The sequence below is a fragment of the Oncorhynchus clarkii genome, chromosome 22 (genome assembly GCF_045791955.1).
Source record: "Oncorhynchus clarkii lewisi isolate Uvic-CL-2024 chromosome 22, UVic_Ocla_1.0, whole genome shotgun sequence".
Lineage (NCBI taxonomy): Eukaryota > Metazoa > Chordata > Actinopteri > Salmoniformes > Salmonidae > Oncorhynchus > Oncorhynchus clarkii.
Window position 1 is genome coordinate 8,370,840 of NC_092168.1, and position 22,747 is coordinate 8,393,586.

A 22,747-nucleotide genomic window follows, 5' to 3' on the forward strand; every position below is an offset into this window, starting at 1 on the left:
CCCTTGTGGTGATGTTATTTGTGCCTCCCTTATTGGTTCAAAACAAATATAAGAATGGCATGTCAGGATATTACTGGTTTAAAAATGGTAACAATCAAAACAGAATGTATTTAATACAGGCCAGCGAGTAGGCTTGAGCAGGTTGCCTGCTTCCCCTTCGGCTTATTCATTCAGAGGAGCGAGTAGCAGCCTCCCTGATGCCGGCGATTTGATATTGCAATACTTGTTTTATAGGTTAGTTAATTATGTTTGCCCTAACAAAGACCCGGAAGTAGCCATCAAAGGTACGACACTATAACAACATCTGTGGATTGATTTGGAGACACCATAGTCATTACTGTTGAACTTCTATGGACTGTTGTCTCGGTCTGTCTCTCTCTCTCTCTCATATGCACACACACGAAGGCATCTCAGGTATATGAAAGTCGGTAGCAGTATCTGGATATTATGCCTTTGAGCTGTAGTCCTATTTGTGCATCGTCAGACAATAATGGAAGGAACAGGCCACATGCCTTTGATGCTAATCTAACAGTAGGATTATGAAAATGCAATATGGCTTCTTGTGTGCCGTCTGGATGTATTTGGTTATTGTCTGTTTTAGGTAGACTGAATGCGGACCTTCCTGCAGCTGCGTTGCACATTTGCGCAGTACCAGGTGTGAGCAAAAACATCAGAGGCTGATTTCACTCTACATCTGTTTTCATATTTCACACTACTGTAGTGATTCATCAATTGTTGGTACCAGACTAACAGTAACTGATGGCTGGCAATGGTACCCCAGAGTTCACACAACTTTTGTGTGTGTTCTGATACAGTCTGGCAACTGGCAAGTCCATAAGTATAGTAGGCCTAGTTCGACTTGTCTACCAAGGTTACACTCTTAGAAAAAAAAGTTGCTATCTAGAACCTAAAAGGGTTTGCCGGATGTCACCCTCTGAATGAAGAACCCTTTTTGGTTCCAGGTAGAACTCTTTCCACAGAGGGTGGAAACCAAAAACGGGAACCAAAAACGGTTCTCCTATGGGGACAGCCAAAGAACCCTTTTGTGTACTTAGTGGTAATGAATCAATCTATAGGCTGTATCTAACACTCTATACATCAGTGGAGGCTGGTGGGAGGAGCTATAGAAGGACAGGCTCATTGTAATGGTTGGAATAAAATACTAGACAGTATCAAACAAATGGAAACCACGTTTGCCTCCGTTCAATATATTCAGTTCCAGCCATTACAATGAGCCTGTCCTCCTATAGTTCCTCCCACCAGCCGCCGCTGGTATACATACACAGGATACACTCTGGTACACAGGATCAGCTGTATCAAGCCTGTGATCAATAAAAGACACGGAAAACAAAGGCACCAGACTTGTCATTTCCTCCTGTCTATTGACCAATCAGCATGTTCCCCGGTTGCGAATGGGTTTGTTTATGCACACCAGACCTCCTATATGCAGGGAAACACTTAGGGGTAAATGTAGGCTTAGACGGGTCAAGCTGCAACATGTCTCCGTCTATCATCATTCACCAGTCACCTCACTGTCTGGCAGAGGCTGCTGCAGAAACATGGGCTTGGATGAGGAAAACAGTCCTTTTTGTCTCTGCCTTCTCTGGATACGGCTCCTGAGAAAAGCTAGGCTGTTTTATAAACCCAACAATATTCTGTTTGTCTTTTGAGGACTTTTGACTAGTATTTGTATTATTCTATTGGTTATATTGGCACTTGCTTTTTGTTTCCAGAGTCTATTAAAGTGTCATTGTTGTAATTTAGACATGCCACTTAAATGTTGTTTCCTCTCTGTGGAAAGTAAGTAAATTTTGGCATAATTTTGACGAATGGTATAACATTTACATAGGGAGAGTGTAGCTCATTCCCATAATCGCATTGCCAAACAAACTTTTAGAGCCATGAAATCTGGACTTTGTACCCTAGCCTGGTGTGGACCACAGTAGTCTGTCTGTTTTAGCTGGGGGCGTCTGTTGACATATTTAGTCACAAGGCTATTCATGGCCATTTCTGGTGGTTCTAGACTAGTTTTGTCTGTGTGTTAAATATAACTATAATTTAACACTTTGTCTTCCCTGCCTAATGTTTGTTTCTGATGCTCTAGGCTTCTGGACGCATAAGTCCCACGCTTTGTTAAAATCTAAAGCAGTTAAATGACTTTTAATTGCATCATTGTGCAACTATTGTGAATGAAGGTGGGGGCTTACTGGTGTGATTTACACGATTAGAACCATGGAATATTTGAGAATAGAACCCCCCTGAAGGAACAAATATTAATTTCAAGTCGGGGTTTAGTGGGCCTGGGCCCATCAAGTTAAGACATTGCAAAAATGTCTCTTTTTTTTTCAGAGTAAGTGGTGACCTCTGAAGAAATCACATACACTACAGGCAGCTGTCACGCAGCTTAGTCAATTGTGTTACTCCCCACTGAATAACACCTTGAATAATTAATGACAACTTTAATTTATAGATTGTTTTAGTGACGCATCATGTATACTGCATTTCACTGCCAGTTTCTCAGTGTCTGACATCTTATCAGGAGATTTGTCCGTTTAAAACGCGTGCATGTTTGCTTTGGCTGATGCGTTAGCTGTCGCAGTCAGGTTAGAGCTGATCTGTCTGTACAGTGAGAAACATTTTCAATCCGACCTAAAGAAAAATCGGCCATATTTTTATTTATTTGACCTAACTAGGCAAGTTAAGAACAAATTCTTATTTTCAATGACGGCCTAGGAACAGTGGATTAACTGCCTGTTCAGGGGCAGAACGACAACGCTGTACCTTGTCAGCTCGGGGGTTTGAACTTGCAACCTTCCGGTTACTAGTCCAACTCTCTAACCACTAGGCTACCCTGCCGCCCCATGATTCCACTCTCCCCAGTTAGGCCCAGTCAGTTATAATGATGATGGTGTAATTAGTATAAAAGTAAGGATTGGCCACACACGTCTTCTGACAGACGGTCCGACTTTTTTCTATCCAGTTGTACACACCACACAGCAGATGCCACTTTTACTCTGTTTCGTTGGGAAAAGGCTAGTCAGTAATACCTGTTGTATTCGGCGCATGTGACGAATACAATTTGATTTGATGGTAATATTGCTGATTCGGTGATTTAAAGGGGAGACTGATGGGTTTTAAAAGACACCTGTAGAGAGAGACATTTTAGAGAACAGTTCAGAGGAACAGAGACTTTGATCACTGTGCTCCACCTTTTTTTGTTTCTGTTTCACATGGGTTAACCTTTCACCTCACCGTCCTCAGGCCCAATGGACAAATCACTGCACTTGTGTCTTGTGACTTGTTTGCAAATGGAGGCCCAAACGCTTTCATCTAATAGCTGCTTACTTTAAGTTGGGAAGAAAGGATTCCTTTCATGCTATATAATGCAGTGTTATGTGTAACCCGATTTGTTTTATGCAATAACAGAATCATGTCTCATGAAATGTAGTTTTTAGATCTATTGCGAACGGCTAGGATTATTTTCGTGACAAAAATTACCCAGAGTCCTTCTCTTTTTCTACCTGTTCAATGCTTCTTATTTCTATGGATACCATCAGGGAAAGATGTGTATTCATACCAGTGAAATACTACCATATTGTTTTTAGACTGTAACAGGCTAATAATATTGTGTTTTAATATTATTGTGTGAGGCTCATCTTGTCCCTTTTCCTACAGAGTGTCAACCAAAAGCAAGGCACCCTCTCCCCCAGTATCAGTGAAGGGCCTGGAAGGTGCAGGCCTCTCCCAGAGACACTCTGTATCAGGATATCCTCTGATGACCATGGACCAGAAGGAGAACCTACTTGAACAGGACCTGACTCTGGTTGTGGTTCTGCCAGGCGGAGTGGAGAAGACGGCCACTGTCCATGGCAGGTGAGACTTGGCACCTATTTAGTGCCTATAGACCCTGGTCAAAAGTAGTGCACTAAAGAAATAAAGGAAGTGTCCCACTGTGACTAAACACCAACCAAGTGCTCCCAACTTTCCCTCCTTGAAAATGACCTCCAAGATATCCCCATGATTCCATGATGAAGCGTGATCTAAATGTATTTTGAGCGTCAGAACAAAAATATAAACGCAAGGCAACCATGTTTCATGTGCTGAAATAAAAAATCCCGGAGATGTTCTATACGCACAGAAAGCTTATTACTCTCAAGTTTTGTGAACAAATTTGTTTACAACCCTGTTAGTGACCATTTCTCCTTTTTGCTAAGATATTCCATCCACCTGACAGGCATATCAAGAACAGCATGATCATTACACAGGTGTGCCTTGTGCTGGGGAGAATAAAAGGCCACTCTAAAATGTGCAGTTTTGTCAACACAATGCCACAGATGTCTCAAGTTGAGAGGGAGCATGCAATTGGCATGCTGACTGCAGGAATGTCCAACAGAGCTGTTGCCAGAGAGTTGCATGTTCCTGTCTCTACCATAAGCCACCTCCCAATGTTGTTTTAGAGAATTTAGCAATACATCCAACCGGCCTCTCAACTGCAGGCCACGTGTTACCATGCCAGGACCACCCATGGCTCTGCCCCTTCCCAGTCATGCAAAATCCATAGATTAGGTCCTAATGATTTTATTTAATTAAATTGACTGGTTTCCTTCTATGAACTGTCACTCAGTAAAATCTTTGAAATTGTTGCATGTTACGTTTATTTTTTTATTCAGTATAAAATGGTATAGGAGTACTGCACATCCTACATCATCTTTCCAAGGCTCTAATGTAATGTCCTATCTCTCTGAGTCAGATATTGTAGGTGGTGCTGTAAAAGCTGTGGTTTTGGTTAACAGTACTTGCACCATTAACAAACAAAAAAGTTTTATGATGTGGCTGATTCCTTTCCACTTGCTAAGGTTTAATAATGTTATTTACGTTTTAGGCCCAGTAATCACATTTTATAGTTTAAATATGTGTAAAAAAAAAAAGAATATATATATATATATATATATATATATATATATATATATATATATATATATATATATATATATCTTTCCTGAACTTATATGTCCTATATATAGGACACACTTAAACCGTAGTTAAAAAATAAATCATAAGGAATGTCTCTTTTCCCATTTATGAAAGTGTTGTTCAATGTGTTTCTATGGGATTTGGTTCTATTGGTGAAATTCTATATATGCAAAAATTCTAAATATATTTTGATACCTAAAGGGTTCCTAAAATTAAATATCAAATAGCTAAACGATCCATGGTATGACTGTCTTAAAACAAATTCATGTCAGTTTCTAAAAGCCCCCCCCCCCATCTTAGACTTTAGAGAATTAGCTAAGATTAATACATGTAGACTGTGTAATTTGCTACAGGCCCCCTGCACACACATTTCATGAAAGTTAGTCTTATGAAGTCTGGACGATGAAACTCTCATCCACACCAATTCAGCTGAGACCAAAACTAATCAGACAAACATGAGAATAATATCTCACAGTCAAAGGGCTTTGTTGTTTTTCAGAACAAGGACTTTGTGTCCTGGTATGAAACTACAGGCCCACACTCTTCACTCGCCATCACTGAAGTTTACTCAAGATATCATTCTTCTATTTTTGCAAGACTCAAATACTCCATTGGTATATTGTGCCCCTTGCCCTCTCTAGCTTTAATCAAGACCAACTTTTAATATAAAAGGATTAAGCATCAAATTCTTCACCCTCTTTTATTTTACAGAGCACAGTGAACTCATTATGATAAGGATTAAACTTTTGGTATTATATTTCCAGAGACTGGAATTTGGAAACTGCTGCATAGCTTTGTGTGGATGCTGTTGCTAAATGGTTTTCCACATCACCAACAGTTGTGTGTGAAGCACAACCTGACAGCTCCTTGTGCAAAGCTTTATCACTGTGAAAAACGAGTGTAATAATGCATTACTATTACGTAGAGTGTAAAAGTCTTCTGTGATAGCATCTACTTTCGTGAGAGTAGTTTCTCCTTGGCATTTGCAATTTCCACACAAAAGTTCAGTGTTTTCTCGATACACACAGCCTTTGATTCTTAGCTTGGGCGATTATTACTACTAATCTTTTGTGTTTTTCAGCAAGCCTATGATGGATTTGTTAGTCATGCTTTGTGCCAAGTACCACCTGAACCCATCAGGCCACACTATAGAGCTCGTCACCACCAACAGAAACCACATCAAGTTCAAACCCAACGCTTTGATCGGGGCCCTAGAGGCAGAGAAGGTTTTGCTCAAGCCCAAAGGAATGGAGGAAAAGAGTAAGAAGCCTGGCCCTCAGATGCCAGAGGTACAGTTGAGACATCTGTGTTAGAAATGCCTGAGTTAAAATAATTGCTTTATCTTGTAATGTCTATATGAAATGATAGATCTATGTTTTTCTGGCAGTTTTTAATGAGGATAGTCATGAGGTCTGATAATCTAATTGCTTTGACTCTTCAGGCAACTGTCCGTCTGGTAATAAACTATAAAAAGACCCAGAAGACTATACTAAGAGTCAGCCCTCGAGTCCCCCTTGAAGACTTCTTACCAGCTATTTGTGAGAAATGTGAATTTGACCGACAGAGCACACTTTTATTGAGAGATGCCCAATCTGAGGATCCTTTGGATTTGACCTGTTCTCTCAATGATTTTGCAATAAGGGAGGTTTATGCAAGGGACACAAAAGGTAAGGGCTTCTCTTTAAAACCATCAGCCTTCGAAACATTCATCAATCTGAATAATTGCCATACATTCTGAACTAATCTCGGCACCCAGAGCCAAATCTTGTGTGTTAAGTCTGTCAACAAGAGACTTATTCTGAATAAACACTATTCACCATTCATTAATTTTACAATTGCACAGGTGCATTTACTACCGCATATCATTTCCACCTTCTCTTCCATAGCTATGTACTCAGCAGATGTACCTGCCTCACCTACTACACCAACTCACCAAGGTCATCTAGGTAATGTAACATGATTTTACATGGGTTTTAGTTTTGCGATTTGTATTTACCAGTGACATTATTATGCATTTGAAGTTCATCAATACTTTTGACAGAGATTTAAGAAACGTTGTCAGTAAGATCAAATCAAAGTGTATTTGTCACGTACGCCGACTACAACAGTGAAATGGCCGGGATCTGTATATTCCTAACAGATACCATTCCACCCAGCAAAGATAAAATCCAGAAGGAGAAAGAAAACAAGGGATTGTTCAGTCTATTCAGGAGAAGTAAGAAGAAACCTGAGCAGGTGTGTACTATGTTCATTTACAGGTCAGTTTTGGCTGATTTATGAGTTAAATGCGTGTGTGTGGGTGGGGCATGGGGATATTGTCACAGCCATGTGATTGGATAGTTTTCTCTTTGCTTACTGCAGAAAACAGGCCTTTGATCAGGATATGATTGGATGTTTGTTTGCTCTTTGAAGGGAATGACTGCCAGTGCCCCGGCGTCCCCAGTCTTCCCTAGCAGGCCTCGGCCTCTCAGCATGAGCTCACTCAGTGCCCACTCCTCCACATTCAACTGCAGCACCATGCCTTCTGACATGTCAAAGAAGAGACGGGCCCCTCTGCCACCAATGCTGGTGTCCCAGAGCCCCCCCTCTAACCTCAGCCATCGCCAGAGGTCCATCTCCGCCTCGGAGCCCGAAACCCAAACGGATGGTGACCAGGTGAGTGGGACTCAACCCGACTGATCCTGTGTTCTGGCTTTACCAGGTCTATTTGTAAAGGTAGTTATTAGTATGTCCAGAGAAATGGCTCATGATGCATTTTTTAAATTGAAATCCTAGACAAGTAAATCAATCATTTCAGGTAGGTTACTTCTTTGCATACTTCAACTAACTCGTTTTCCTCTTCTGTTGTGGAGATGACGACTGGTCTGAGTCGCAGAACAGAGTCTTCACTGAAGAGGACAAAGCGCAAGGCTCCTCCACCCCCCGCATCTCCTGGAGTGGTTGTCCAAGATGAAACTTTGCTAGATAGAGGTAGGAGAGGTTTCACTGAATTCATATGTACTGTATTGAATCGTCTTGTGCTCAAGCCCCTGTCTAGATACTGTATTTCAGGTGTAGTTTCTTACATTAGGGGGTTACCTGAAAAGTTTTTTGGATGTTGGTGATTTAGTTGCTCTTTCTTCTGGTTTGAGACCTTGAGTACATATATTGTACTTTGGTCTCTAAAGTCAACAACTGAGAATAGTAAATAAGACCAATGATTGATCAGTGGGAGTTGCAGTCATTGTATTTGACTCCAATGCCTCCTAGTGGTCAATATGAAACAGTTACAGAATGAAATGGCTACACTTGTACGTTCAGTATTTTGAATACTACACTAGCCAATTATCCCAGATCGTATGAATAAAAGATGTGACTGCTCTCTGCTTGTATTGCTACATCTTCCATCTGCCCTCCCTCCCCCACTGGCTTCACATCATCGACTTCGCAGAGAAAGATCAAGCCCCGATTCTGGATGTCTCTCCCTGACGTCCCACGGCTGTTCATTTCAGTTCGACATCAGACTGCACAGTGAGAAGTCTCAGCTTTTGTATAACCAGCCTGCTGAATATTCCTTCTGCTCTCTATTTCCCTGTGATGGCCTTGAAGTGCTGAGGGAAGAACTAGAGGGGAATATGAGATGCTAGATGTCTTCATTAAGCCCAATTCACTTGTCTGAAGTATCCCGAACACAATAATATTATGTTCGCTGTTGTGTGATTGTGAAAGTGACACTAGTAATTAGTGACATTTTTAGTAATTAGTGACATTTTTGGCCCATACCAATATTTTCCTTGCCAAAAAAAAATGATTTAACCAATATTTAACATTTTAGCGGACTTTTATGCATTCTAGTACATTTTAAATAGTCTACACACACACATGGACGCAGCGGTCTAAGGCACTGCATCTCAGTGCACGAGGCGTCACTACAGTCCCTGGTTCGAATCCAGACTGTATCACATCCAGCTGTGTTTGGGAGTCCCATAGGGCGGTGCAGAATTGGCCCAGCGTCGTCCAGGTTTGACCGGGGTAGGCCTTCATTGTAATTAAGATTTTGTTCTTAACTGACTTGGCTAGTTAAATAAAGGTTACACACACCACACTGTCCAAAAAGTCATTTTGGGGGGAATTTACTTATGTCCCCATTACAGGTAAAACATAATCAAAACCTATTTCTTTCACTTACTTGCTGTGCTGTTTCGTTGTTTATTTGTTCAATCGTTTCATTCTCAACCAGGATTTCATCAAACATGCCAAGCAGTGAAGTTTCAGCTCTGTCTGTCCGCAGCCTCTCTTCCATCTTCTCCAGCTGTGTATGTAACATTTCACATAAACCCTGTTTCTTGTCTGCATCGAAGTAGCGGTCTTGGTACATAGCATTGAGCATGGTGGTGACACAGTAAAGAGAGAATGCCACTGAATTGTTCACAGCCTGTGTCGGCAGTTTTGTTGAGCAGGCGTTTCAATGCCATGACAGAGGGTATCACGTCTGCTGCAAGCGCAGTTGATGAGGTTCTTTCTCAAATCAGTTGTTCGAATGGAGCACACTGGTGTGTTCATGTTTCAAACATGTCCTCAAATGCTATTGAAATGTCAGCAGAGGTATGACAACCAGCACATTCATGAGCATGCAATACGACCTTCCTCAATACGAAATCCTCAACGACCCACTGTGCTGTCAGACTCGGCATGCTCATGGGGCTGATATTGCTGGTCCAAATGTCAGTCGTGAAGCTAATACCAGTGACGCCACTACTGTGTAACTCCGGTAGGGCAACATCTGAAAAATAGCTCACTTTATTGTGTGTACCGGTGCTCGACTAGTCGGCGAAAGCCAACATCACCCACGACACGACAGTTGATTGTCAAGTGCAATGAATTTCATTATCTTGGCGTTTTAGTTGTCTTGCTGAAATGTTCTTACTCTTTCAAATGACTGCTCGACTTGTTGACTGCTCGATCCACACAGCAGACATTGTGGGTTAGGTTAGGAATGCTGTGTTGTGCTAAATTTTCCATGGCGTCATTACGTCATGTGCATACCTAATATAACGTAGGTACGTCAGCTTTGACATCGGTTTTGCACATCTGCGTTAAACTAGACATCGGGCCGATGTCTATATTTGCCTGACATGAGACCCATCTCGTCCAAAAAGTTGACTCAAGTTTGTTAAAAATCACCTGGAGCCACCTGGATGATCATCAAGACTCTTGGAAGAATGTTCTATGGACAGATGAGTCAAAAGTTAAAACTTTTTGAACGACATGGGTCCTATTATGCCTGGTGAAAACCAAACACTGCATTCTACAGTAAGAACCTCATACCAACGGTCAAGCATGGTAGTGGTAGTGTGATGATTTGGTGATGCTTTGCTGTCTCAGGACCTGGACGACTTGCCTTAATAGAAGGAACCATGTATTCTGCTCTGTATCAGAGAATTCTACAGGAGAATGTCAGGCCATCTGTCTGTGAGCTGAAGCTGAAACGCAGCTGGGTCATGCAAGACAATGATCCAAAACACAGAAGTCTACATGAAAATGGCTAAAAAGCAAAAACAAAAATAGTTTTGGAATGGCCTAGTTAAAGTCCAGCCCTAATCCCAATTGAGATGATGTGGCAGGACTTGAAACGAGCAGCTCGTTCTTGAAAACCCACAAATGTTGCCGAGTTAAAGCAGTTCTGCATGGAAGAGTAGGCCGAAATTCTTCCACAGCGACATGAGACTGATCAACAACTACAGGAAGCGTTTGGTTGGAGTCATTGCAGCTAAAGGTGGCACAACCTGTTATTGAGTGGAAGGGGTAATTACTTTTTCAGACAGGGGAATTGGGTGTTGCATAACTTTGTTTATGAAATAATAAACAAAATTAGTATGTACTGTAATTGTAGCGTTATTTGTTCACTCAGGTTCCCTTTGTCTAATATTATATATTTTGGTGAAGATCTGATAACATTCAGTATCAAACATTTGCAAAGGTAGAGCATTTTAAATGGGGCAAATACTTTTTCACAGTACTGTAAGTATTCACACACCTGAGTCAATACTTTATAGAAGCACCTTTGGCAGCAATTACAGCTCTGAGTCTTTCTGGGTAAGTCTCTAAGAGCTTTCCACACCTGGATTGTGCAACATTTGCCCATTTTATTATTTTCAAAATTCTTCAATCTCTGTCAAATTGGTTGTTGATCATTTCGAGGCAACAATTTGCAGGTCTTGCCACAGAGTATTATGTAGATTTAAGTCAAAACTGTGTCTCAGCCACTCAGGAACATTCACTGTCTTCTTGGTAAGCATCTCCAGTGTAGATTTGGCCTTGTTTTTTCATTATTGTCCTGTTGAAAGGGAAATTCATCTCCCAGTGTCTGGTGGAAAGCAGACAAACAGGTTTTTTGTCTAAGATTTTGCCTGTGCTTCGCTCCATTCTGTTTCTTTTTAATCCTGAAACTCCCCAGTCCTTAACGATTACAAGCATACCCATAACCACTATGCTTGAAAATATGGAGAGTAGTAATGTGTTGTATTGGATTTGCCCCAAACATAACTTTGCGTTCAGGACAAAGTTAATTGCTTTGACATATTTTTTTTCAGTATTACTTTAGTTCCTTGTTGCAAACTGGATGCATGTTTTGGTATATTTTTTGATTCTGTACAGGCTTCCTTTTCACTCTGTCCTTTGTCACCTCCATCCTGTTGTGCTGCAGGTGGCCAACCTACTACACTGGAAGAGATCGTGGAGCAGGAGGAGACCACTGCCTCTGTGATCCTAGACTCTATGAGTGATGTCCAGGAGGACGACAGCAGCCTTAACCTGTCAACAGCAGACATCTCCGTGGACTCTGAGAGAACCGAGGGTCTCTCCCCATCCCCGGACGCCCCACATGCTGAGATGGAGACCTCCCCACTGTCTGAGAGCGAGTGCCCAGCGGGGGAAGATCAGTCTTGTGATCTGTCCTCAGATGGCAAGTACGAACTCTAGCAGTTAGTCCTACATTATGAATGAAGTAGTGCATCTTTGACTTCGGTTTTTTGCATTGCTTTTCTTAACTCCTGTTTTTGACAGACTAGTCCACAGCATGGTGAACAACGCTGAGTGCACGGTTCCCATGCTGAGTGTGGGGATGGACACATCTGAAACAGAAGGTGCTGGTAGGTTTACAAGTAGTGATGAATTCAAATACATCAAGTTCCTAATGCGTTAACTATGGATGTAATGCTATAGCTTTAGAAGCAATGTGGCAAAATCCATGTCTACTTTGTACTAAATCATGTTTTTTATGTTCTCCAGAAAGCCCTCCATGCCAAGCAGAGGAAATAAGTGACCAGACAGGTTTGCCATGTGAAGATTCCACAACACAAGATGGGGCCAAAGGTGAATGTAGTACTGAGCGCTCTCCTACTATCAGCCCACCAGCAGCCAAGCCAGTGACACAGAGCACAGGAACACAGGCCTCCGATCAACTGGACACTGACCCCTCCTGTGATGAACCACCAGCAGCCACCAGCACCCCCTGTCTCCCTGCCAAAGCCTCTACCTCTGGAGCGGTGGGCCAGAAGAGGGACATGTCCACATCCACAGAGAAGCTGCTGACCACTGCTGAACCCATCACACCTGCCTTATTTCCTTCCTCAGCAGCCCGTCAGGACCAAACATCCACTCAAAGTGCCCCGGCACCACCGAAGCCATCCAATGAGCTGACCAGGGACTACATCCCCAAGGTGGGGATGACTACGTACACTATCGTGCCACAGAAGACTCTGGAGAAACTGAGATACTTTGAGGTGGAGCTAACGTTGGAGTCCCCTTATGTGGCTCTAGAGAAGGAAGTAGATATTGGTTCACTTGAACTCAAAGAGGCTGAGCAGCTACAGGTCAGAACACAACAGACAGAGCTGCCGTCTACTGTACCTCGGGAAGACTATCAGTCTCAGCAAGTCCACAGCACTACTACTAGTGAGAGCACTGTAAATGACAACCTGATCGAGTCTATTCACTCCCCCTCAACACCGACGACAATAATTCTTGCAAGAGATGACAAGATTCCATCCCCTGCTAGTGGTGGAGACCAAGCAGGCTCCATAGCAGAGGTCAAGGAGATGAGAATTCCACCCGCAACTAAACCCAAGCCTGGCTCTTTCCGCTTGCCACAGCACAAAAGAACACCTGGGTTTTACGTTACCTCGGCTGCAGTGAAATGTTTGAGTGCCAGTCCTGACGCTGGCCAGAGGGAGGCTCCAGGCAGTCTAGTGGCAACAGCAGCAGGGCAGGCCCTGCAGCCAGTAGGGGGCAGCTTCCCCCCTCCTCCTCCTCCGGTGCATTGGGACGAGGAGACATCAGAGGGCGTTGAGGTGGAGCTGAGGCCAAAGGAGGAAGAGAGCAGAAGTGTGCCCCCTCCACGGCCCAGTCCCGTCAGGGCGCCCCCATCCCCAGGACTGAGCCTGGAGAAATTGAGGAGTTTTACTGCTCCCAAACCCTACTCTCCTACTACCCCCTCCCGCTTTGCCCAAGCTGTATCTTCGGCAGTCAAAAGGTCCCAGTCCTTATCCACTGGGTCCACCTCACCATCTCCTTGCTCGCCACCATTCTACCCAATCACAAGCAGCTTTTTTGTTAAAGATCCTAAAGGAACAGCTGGGGATAAGGTGAGTAGTTGCAGATGTTTTGTGTCATGTTCTTTCTATTAGAAGCCATCCAATGAGCTGACCACGGACTATTATATTCTCTATATTAGAACATACAGTGGGAATCTGGATATTTCTAATTCAATGAATTTCTGAACAAGGATAGTGTATCTTCGCAGCTCAATAAAAGTTGCTTTTCCCTTAAAATTCAGAGGCTCAAATGTTGATTGCTTTGATACTTGTATTGAAGTTCAAAGCATAGGACTACCTTTAAAAATACTTTGCAGTAGAATTGAATCTCTTCACGAGATGATTTAAAAGAGATCCATGTTTCACTGTCTGTGCTATCTTTAAACATTTGACTACCCTCAGATGAACTCTTCAGTCTGCTGTTTTCCCATGTCCTCTAGGGTCAGCTTTGAGAGTTTTGAATAACACAGGAAAGGGGAGGTGTACTTCTCTGAGAATGTATATACAATTTTCTCTCAATGGAATTAGCACACTACAATGAGCTTTTGTTTCTAGGTTGGGTGTGTGTTTTTTCCCCCCCCAGTGTGGCCTGGTAAACAATCCTAGCTGCTTATCCCACCTCTTAGACACCTTGACCTATGACACGTCCCCTCCATCAGAGACTGGGCCGGTGTGCCTGCGTGTCAATGATGTGCCTGTCCTTGGGGAGCCACACTTTGTATCTCCTTGTGAATAGCCTGAGTGCACGTCTTTTACCATAGTTATTCCTGAAGGACTCTCTGTACCAGGCCTATACCGTGGTGTACTGGTGGTTGATGTATCTAAAGCAGGTACAGCAGTGTCTTCTTTCGAGTTTCTCTGTATTGACAGGCACACTCAGTTCTGAGTCATGATTGATTGTGTACATTGTGTCTTCTCCGCTGAGCACAGGGCAGTGACAATAGCGATTGGGTGAAGGACAAAGGCTTGGAGCTCCAGGGAGTGGGGGACCCATGCAGTGTCCCAGCCAATGACATAACTGTTCAGATGGCAGGCCAGAGTGACCCTGGGCGGCGCCTCAGTACGTGTGGAGAGGAGCTGAGAAGCAAAGGGTCAACAGAGACATCTACAGTAAGGACTAGACTGTCACATACCATGGTGTTAAGTGGGGAGGGACTGTGACAGTGTCATAGACTGCCTACTGTAATATGACACTCCCTCACCACTTAACACCATGTTATGTGACAGTCTAGTGCTTACTGTAGATGTCTCTAATGATCCTTTGCTTCTCGGCTCCTTTCCACACGTACTGAGGCGTTGCTCAGCGTCACTCTGGCCTGCCATCTGAACAGCCATGTCACTGGCTGTCCCCTTCCCTGAAGCTCCAAGCCTTTGTCCTTCTCAGACTACATGAATGTATGTATAATTGCGTTAAGTTTCAAGTTCCCTCTTCTTTTTTTTTTTTTTTGTATTTTCAGGAGCCTGATGTCCTGCCCTCGAGTCTGTCAGTGCCTGAGCCCCGGAAAGAGGAATAAAACTTTGTTTGATAGTTTTAAGACCTTGGTTGCTAGTCTTAACAACAACCTACACACTGTAGAAGACTACTTTTTCTGTTTTGTTATGAGATACAGTAATTTATGTCCTCAACATATAATTTTGATGTTATGAAATAATTTTATGTATTATTCCCAATTGTGTTTGAAATTTGATTCATATTGGACTTTTCAGCTGTCTTATTTTGCCAACAAATATGTATATTATTAGTTTTAATATTGAGTTGTAATTTTCATTGAGAAAATACAGTAGCCTATTTAGTACTGTCTACCATGTTGAAGAGGTCAATAATTGGACTGACCTGAAAGTGGTACTTATAAATTCCTCAGTCCATTTTTTTATTTTATGTTACTCATTTGGTTTTGATAAAGCTGTGCCCGGACATACACTGGTATGTAAAGTATTTCTCTGTTATGAATTAAAGTTACATTCACAGCATATTAAACTATTGACAATCAGAGTGTATCTCACTGACTATTTTCTGAACGACTTAAACACTAATTTGCAACCAAATCATATACACTAGACCAGGGGTGTCAAAGTCAAATGGACGGAGGGCCAAATAAAAAAATCAGCTACAAGACGAGGGCCGGACTGTTCGAATGTTCATTGAAAAATTTTTAAATGACGCATATAGTCTAGTGAACCTAATTGAACCTACTGAAAACCTAACAAATATATTACAATATGATCAGATAAATAAAGCAATATTTTCTTATGGCTCTGTCAGTAATCTTTAATTTTCAACAGACACAAAAGACAAATTTCCTTTATATAAATATCCCCATAACATGAACATTAAATGAAAGAAACCGGTATTCAAGGCACCATCAGTAGACTATATTTTCTATTTTAGCAAAAGTGGGCTAAATTTACTTCAAAGAAAAAACAATAATAGCAATTTTCTATCATCCACTCAACTGAAATATTTTTAAAATATAATTGGATTGAAATACAAAAAAATAAAGTGCAAAAATCTATTAATCAAAAACAACACTTTGTTTAAGGAGAAGTAACATGCAGTGAAAACAAATATTAAATTTTAACTTTTAAACTTGAACTGAGTAAAAACTCTAAATATGTGATTGCACAGTAATGTTCACTTGTTTGAGGTTGAGGGTGATACTTGGTGGTGTCCCATCTTTTCCACAAGTTCATCAATGTTCGGGGTAAGGCTCTGAGCTGAAGAAATCCTCAGAATTGAGTGGAGGTGTTCAGCAGTAAGTCGACTTCTGTGTGATGTTTTGTTCAGGTTCATCAAAGAAAACAGTTGTTCACACAGGTATGTGCTGCCAAACATAGACAACGTTTGAGCAGCCTGGATGCGCAGCTGGGGCATTGTGCCGGGGAGGAAACGGGCGAACTCCGCAGCACCCACTGCCGCATATTTTGCCCTCAGTGCATCATTGCATTGGAGGTCAATCAACTCCATTTGGAGGTTTGGTGGTGAGCTTTCCACGTCAACAGCAAATGGGTTACCGAGCAGTTCCAACCTGCTTTTTTGTGCTTCAAAGTCAGCAAATCGGCGTCGAAAGTCAGCGGCAAGCATACCTATTTTATCAGCCAACTGTGTGCTCGGGAACGCACTGGTAGAGAGCTTCTCTTTCATGGTCTGGCAGCTGGGAAAGTGGCTCAAATTTTCTTTCCGCATCTGCGTCTCCCACAGAGTCAGTTTGGTTTTAAATGCCTTCACTGTACTGTACATATCAGAGATGACACGATCCCGACCCTGCAGCTGCAAGTTTATTGCATTCAGATGACTCGTAATGTCACACAGAAAAGCCATTTCACACAGAAACATTTCGTCTCGGAGTTGTGTTGTGTCTTTCCCTTTGCTGTCCAAGAACAGACAAATCTCCTCACGAAGCTCGAAACATCTTTGAAGCACCTTTCCCTGGCTTAGCCATCGCACCTCTGTGTGATAAGGCAAATCACCATGCTCCGTTTCTAACTCCGTCAGAAATGCCTTGAACTGGCGGTGATTCAAACCTTTGGCTCTGATAAAGTTAACTGTGCGCGTGATGATGCTCATTACATGCTCCATTTTCAAGGCTTTACCGCACAACGCTTCCTGGTGTATGATACAATGATAAGCTGTCAGCTCACCTGTCGCGTTTTCCTCTTGCATCTTTTCCCGTATCTTCGCCACCAGTCCGCTCCTGTGTCCACACATCGCAGGTGCTCCGTCGGTTGTCAAACCCACGAGTTTTTCCCAAGGCAGCTCCATCTCATTTACACATCTTGACACCTCTTCATACAAATCATGCCCCGTAGTTGTGCCATGCATAGGACGTAAAGCCAAAAACTCCTCTGTCACGCTTAGGTTGGAGTCCACTCCGCGGATGAAAATTGACAACTGGGCAATGTCAGAAATGTCGGTGCTCTCATCCACAGCCAAGGAATATGCAATAAAATCTTTTCCCTTTTTCACAAGCTGCTCTTTTAGATTGATGGACAACTGGTCTACTCTCTCGGCAATGGTGTTTCTGCTCAGACTCACATTTAAAAAGAGTTGCCTTTTTTCTGGGCAAACTTCGTCACAAACTTTAATCATGCAGTTTTTGATGAAATCCCCCTCCGTAAATGGCCGGGCTGATTTAGCGATCTCTTCTGCCAAAATAAAACTGGCCTTGACAGCAGCCTGGCCTTGTGATTTGGCTTTTTTGAACAGAGCCTGTCGAGATTTGAGGCCTCGTTTTAATTCCTCTGCCTTTTGTAGCCTTTGTTCCATGTCCATATTCTTGTTTTTGTCCGCGTGTTTCGTTTCATAATGTCGTCTCAGATTATACTCTTTCAGTACCGCCACACTTTCTCCACACAGAAGACACACAGGTTTTCCAGCTACCTTCGTGAACATATACTCCGACTCCCACCTTGTTTGAAACCCCCGGTTCTCAGTATCCACCTTCCGTTTTGCCATTTTTGATGGGTATCTGAAAGTTAATTTTACTGTGATGCTGACGACTGCTGTGCCAATAAATATTGAAATGAAGCAGCCTACTGCTCGGTGCGTCACCTTTGCATTGTGGGAAATGTAGTATTGGTGCGTGTAAAAGATCTGCGGGCTGCCGGCTTGCTGCGGGCCGGTTCTAATAATAAATCAAGATCATCCCAGGGGCCGTAAAAAACCTTCTTGCGGGCCGGATGTGGCCCGCGGGCCTTGACTCTGACATATGTGCACTAGACAATTCATGTTATTAAAAGTACAAAAGGTCCCGTAACTGAAACGAAGCATGCTTCAACTACAATTAAACGGTACAAAACAACATCCCATAAAAAGTAAGATGATTCTTCTCTCTACAAGATTGAACCATTTTTCAGGCCGGATCTCAGCGCCAGACCCCTCTCAGGTAAAACGTGAGGGCTGTGCATGACGTAACGCATACGTAAATATAAACACCTGTCTAGGGAGAACGCGTGGACTAGATGAGCAAACACCTCAAAGGCAGGGATGAAGACGAGAGAGGAAGCGATATGCAGTAACAGTGCCATTTCAGCGAGCGGCAGGTATTATGTTACAATAAACCATGTTCTAGGGAGCGCTGGCATAGGCTAATTGTTTGAGTTATACCGATAGAGTATAGCTAGCCTACTGTGTAATTATGTTAATGTCGATGATTACATGGTGTCCTCGACCTATCCATTGTGTTTTTAGATGTCCTTCGAATATGTTGACTCGTAATCTTATTTTCTGACAGACGATGTGTGTGATGCATGTTATTGTGACCGTAAAGGTAAAACACGTGCAGCCTACCTGTCTTGTCTATGTCATAAGAGGCTGAGGTGAAATAATGTAATAATAATAATTTTAAAAGCTACAATGTCACTTTTTTGGCAACCGGACCAAATGAACATAGAAATTGAGTTATAGATCTATCATTCTAATTGATAACAAGTCTAAGAATCTACAGTGTGCAACTGCAGCCCACAATTCGGACGTTCCTGCATGTGGGCATTCCTGCAGCCCTCCCACCGCCCAGTATACTATTGTTTCCTTCATGACCCACCCCCCCCCCCCCCCCCCCCCCCTTTAAAGTTTTTCGTTTTGGCGTCATTTACTTTCGGTTTTGTAAACCAGCATCAAACAGCTGAAAATACATTTTACATAACCCAAAATATTGTATATCACAGCGGTTTAGATGGTACAGGGATTATCTACACAATGACTGCTTGTTTTGGCACATAAACTGAATTTAGGCGGACAAATCGAATTTTAGCAACCAGTAAATGGCGGAGCGATTTCTGCATATCGCATCTTAAATGGAAATTGAACGGTTATGGGAAAATACAACTAAAGGCTGTAACCCTTCATTATACATTCACGATTCAAAACGTAATTTCAACAATTTTCATCAAAAACAAACCGATAAACTACAACTTTGTCATTATGAATATTACAAATAGACTATTCTAGCTCTTTATTTCACACAGACTACCGTAATATGTCACTTCAATACCATACTACTGCCATCTGGCTGTTGTTTGTATGAACCTACCGAGCTCAACATTGAAATCCATATGGCCTAGCCTACTTGTCATTATTAGAGCACAAGGCCATATAGGGTGCAGTCACCTAACCGTCACTAAAGTAATAACAATAGTATCCTATTATAGCACTTAACTGACCATGACTAAATGTGTAAAATATTTATGTACAAATGTTAAATTATTTATAATGTATGACTTAAATATCAAGCTGTTATTGATCAAATATAATAATTATTAAATTGTAGGATAATGTTTTTGCTTTTGGTCTTGACGATAGTAAGTTTGAAAGAGGCATGATCAAGTTGGTGCATAGCCGTTAGGAATTAAATAATGAAATATTTTTTACATATTTTTTAACCATTTTGCTTCCAAACCCTGAATAGGTTTGAAATTCATTGCAGGTTATTGCCTCATATAAAATTCTTCAAGAATGGGTGTGTATTTTTAGTAGTTTGATAAGGAGACCTCTAAAATATCCACTTAGGGCCTATCTCCTGCAGAACACTCAGAGGCTAAAAGCTCTTCAACCTAGAGCTTTTGTACACTCAGGGAACAGGCTATGCTGTACAGATTTAGCAAATGTTATCTACACGTGTTCAAGTATTTTCTCCTAGAGTTGCAAAGAGTGTGTGCTCGACAGATGCATGTTAATCTTTCATTATAATGAGCAGCGATATCTCTGAATATACAGTATTGAGAGTGGTTGAGGACACCAGGCAGTCTGAGTGTTTACAAGTGTACTATTGTAGGCTGTAAATTACAGCCGGTAATTTATTATGCAATTGGGTATTTTTCCTGTCTTTTTGTATGCCTGAGTTCATGCAGTGGAATAAGAGGGCATGATGTGATAGTCCCCTGAAGTGGATCCAGCTGAACATTTTTATTTACTGAGAACAGTTTTTTTTTTCCCCCTTCTTTGCAGATGCCAGTTTGCTCAACTGATGGATTTAGCTAATTAAAATAATAATTTAACGGACTGTATCGCTAAATATTTGGCTTGGACCGGATACCGGGGTATTTTGAAATACTGACAATGATTTTTCAATAGTGTCATTTTTATTACATTGTTTATTCACAATAATTAAATTGAGCCAGTCACATGGTATGCTTGTTTACAAAGAGCAAAATTATGTTTCGTGTTGAGCAGCACAAGAGAGGTGATCAAGTTACACTTGAAATTCACTACTAATGTTTGCCAGCTAAATATCTTACTACAAGTTGACTATCTAAGTGCCACATAGATTTTCTCCAGCTCAGGGCTCCAGCTATGCATTTGTTTCGCTAACTTGCTAGCAGTGGGTGGCTAGCTTTCAAGAGCAAGTTACCTTGGTTACAGCAGAGACCATCAATCCCCTCCAGGATTAAGTGTGGGTAGCCTTTTGAGATAGTTGTTTAACTTTATGTGCTTGGTTATCTGTCCTTGCATTTAATTTATGTTTGCTTGCGTTTGTTAGCATTTACCTAGCGTCTGCTATGGGAAATAGCAAGTACTTGATAGCATAAAAAAAAGAAATGAGCTCCTCTTGTGTGCGCTGCCGGTAATACCATATACCCTAGTATGGTACAGGAACAGTATGAAGGCATGGAAATCTGGATACCGCCCAACCCTGATAAATATGCGGTTCTGTTTACATTGATGTGCATACCAGTCAAATTTGTATTGTATAGTTACAGTGTCACACCTGTAACAGACAGAATGTGTACTTTTTGAAAACACCATTGAAATACTAATATTAATAATAATAATAATATTCAAGTCTATTCCACATGGATTATCCTTTTAAGAGTAGGATTACAGTTTTAAAGAAGAACCGTCTACATTGGTAAAAAAAATAATGTTTTGCCTCTTTTGGCAAATCTGTTATCCATGCATGTCAGTAAATCCGGGATCAGTGAATTTAGCTGTCTTTTCCCTGTTTTCAGAAGGGATTTGTAAAGCAATTTAAGTTGCTTTTATACATTATTAGGTGCTATACTTAAAAATGTATCATATCAGTTATTATTGAGTGTTCTTCACTTTTAAGTGTCACTCTTTTCTGGTAATAGTAATAATCTACTGAGAAAATACTTTCAGGCCAAAGTCTTATCTACTAATTGGGGAGTATTTTCAGAACTTTGTGTAAAACTATATCTGGAAAAAAGACCATACCGAGTTATTCAATAGTAACGGTCAACGTTGGCAAATCACAGGTGTGGAGTGGTCCTGTTATTTAGATTATACCCAAGAAGCATGACAATATTCATGACATCATTGGTACTGAATGTGTTGTGCCAGATTTCTTTCTTTACGTCTTCATCTGCCACAACTCTGGATAGAATTCACCAGAGATGGACAAAAAGAAGCGGACAATCCCTCAAAAGTCTTGGTGGTATTTGATATGTAAATTGCAGACAGTAATGTGTAGAGAATCTGATTCTCTCTTTCCTGCTCTCTCTTCCTCTCTCTCTTTGTGCCCCCTCCCAGTAGTTACATTACTTTACAGTAGTAATTTTAGTGTTGCCTACATACTGTAGACATGACAAATTTGGAAGTCGGTAACATTAGAGTATATCACATAATATTATATTTCACATTAAATTACTGTAATCTGCCTGTTGGATCGAGAATTGTATTCTTCTGCTTTTAGCTTTGGCACTTCTTGAGTTGGAGCAAAACAGCCAAGTTTCCTAAAACTTTTTTTTTGTCACAGGGTTTTGTCTATTGCTAGCATCTAGCAGCATGAGGTGTTTTGGCTGCTCAGTCATACACATAATGGCTCATACAACATTTCTCTCTAATCATCAAACCGGGACTCCAAGAAATGATAGATTGGGGTATTATAGCTTTCCTCATTTCTGCGTCAACAAAGGATGAAGCATTAGAAAGGTATTTGAATTCTACAAGGTCCTCCGTTAGAGCAGCTGATGTAGTGTAGCCAGCTGGGACTGGGGAGCGGGTGGGGTCAGACTGCTTAGTAAGTTGTGCTGTAAAAGTCAAATGGGGGTGAGAGTCTGTGTGTTACGTGCTGTTTTTCTAATGCGTAATTATGTTTCTACGTAACAGCCTAAGAATAGCTGTTTCTGCACTTTCCATAAGCACAGTACCACTTGCATGTGCGGAGTATGCTGCTCCAGAGACAAATAATTCATGATGATTATGAGGATAATGTTTGCTTATTTACTTCATATCCTAACGAGAA

General features: G+C 41.6%; 2 protein-coding genes across 3 annotated transcripts in view; both read left to right on the forward strand.

Moving 5' to 3' along the window:
- Nucleotides 1–15,538, forward strand: part of LOC139380280 (cordon-bleu protein-like 1) — a 33,867-nt gene extending 18,329 nt beyond the window's left edge. For both annotated transcript variants that reach the window (XM_071122841.1, XM_071122842.1), the window contains 11 exons: nt 3,676–3,873; nt 6,056–6,263; nt 6,416–6,641; nt 6,861–6,920; nt 7,115–7,209; nt 7,387–7,629; nt 7,827–7,944; nt 11,660–11,921; nt 12,019–12,104; nt 12,244–13,598; nt 15,005–15,538. In XM_071122841.1, coding sequence (XP_070978942.1) covers nt 3,676–3,873; nt 6,056–6,263; nt 6,416–6,641; nt 6,861–6,920; nt 7,115–7,209; nt 7,387–7,629; nt 7,827–7,944; nt 11,660–11,921; nt 12,019–12,104; nt 12,244–13,598; nt 15,005–15,061 — 2,908 coding nt within the window. In that variant the 3' untranslated portion in view covers nt 15,062–15,538. The remainder of the gene's footprint in view (nt 1–3,675; nt 3,874–6,055; nt 6,264–6,415; nt 6,642–6,860; nt 6,921–7,114; nt 7,210–7,386; nt 7,630–7,826; nt 7,945–11,659; nt 11,922–12,018; nt 12,105–12,243; nt 13,599–15,004) is intronic.
- A 2,959-nt stretch (nt 15,539–18,497) lies between these two features.
- The window catches only part of LOC139380281 (growth factor receptor-bound protein 14-like), a 61,273-nt gene continuing 57,023 nt past the window's right edge, over nt 18,498–22,747 (forward strand). Inside the window, exon 1 of the mRNA XM_071122844.1 lies at nt 18,498–18,587. The gene's annotated coding sequence lies outside the window, so the exon portion shown is untranslated. The remainder of the gene's footprint in view (nt 18,588–22,747) is intronic.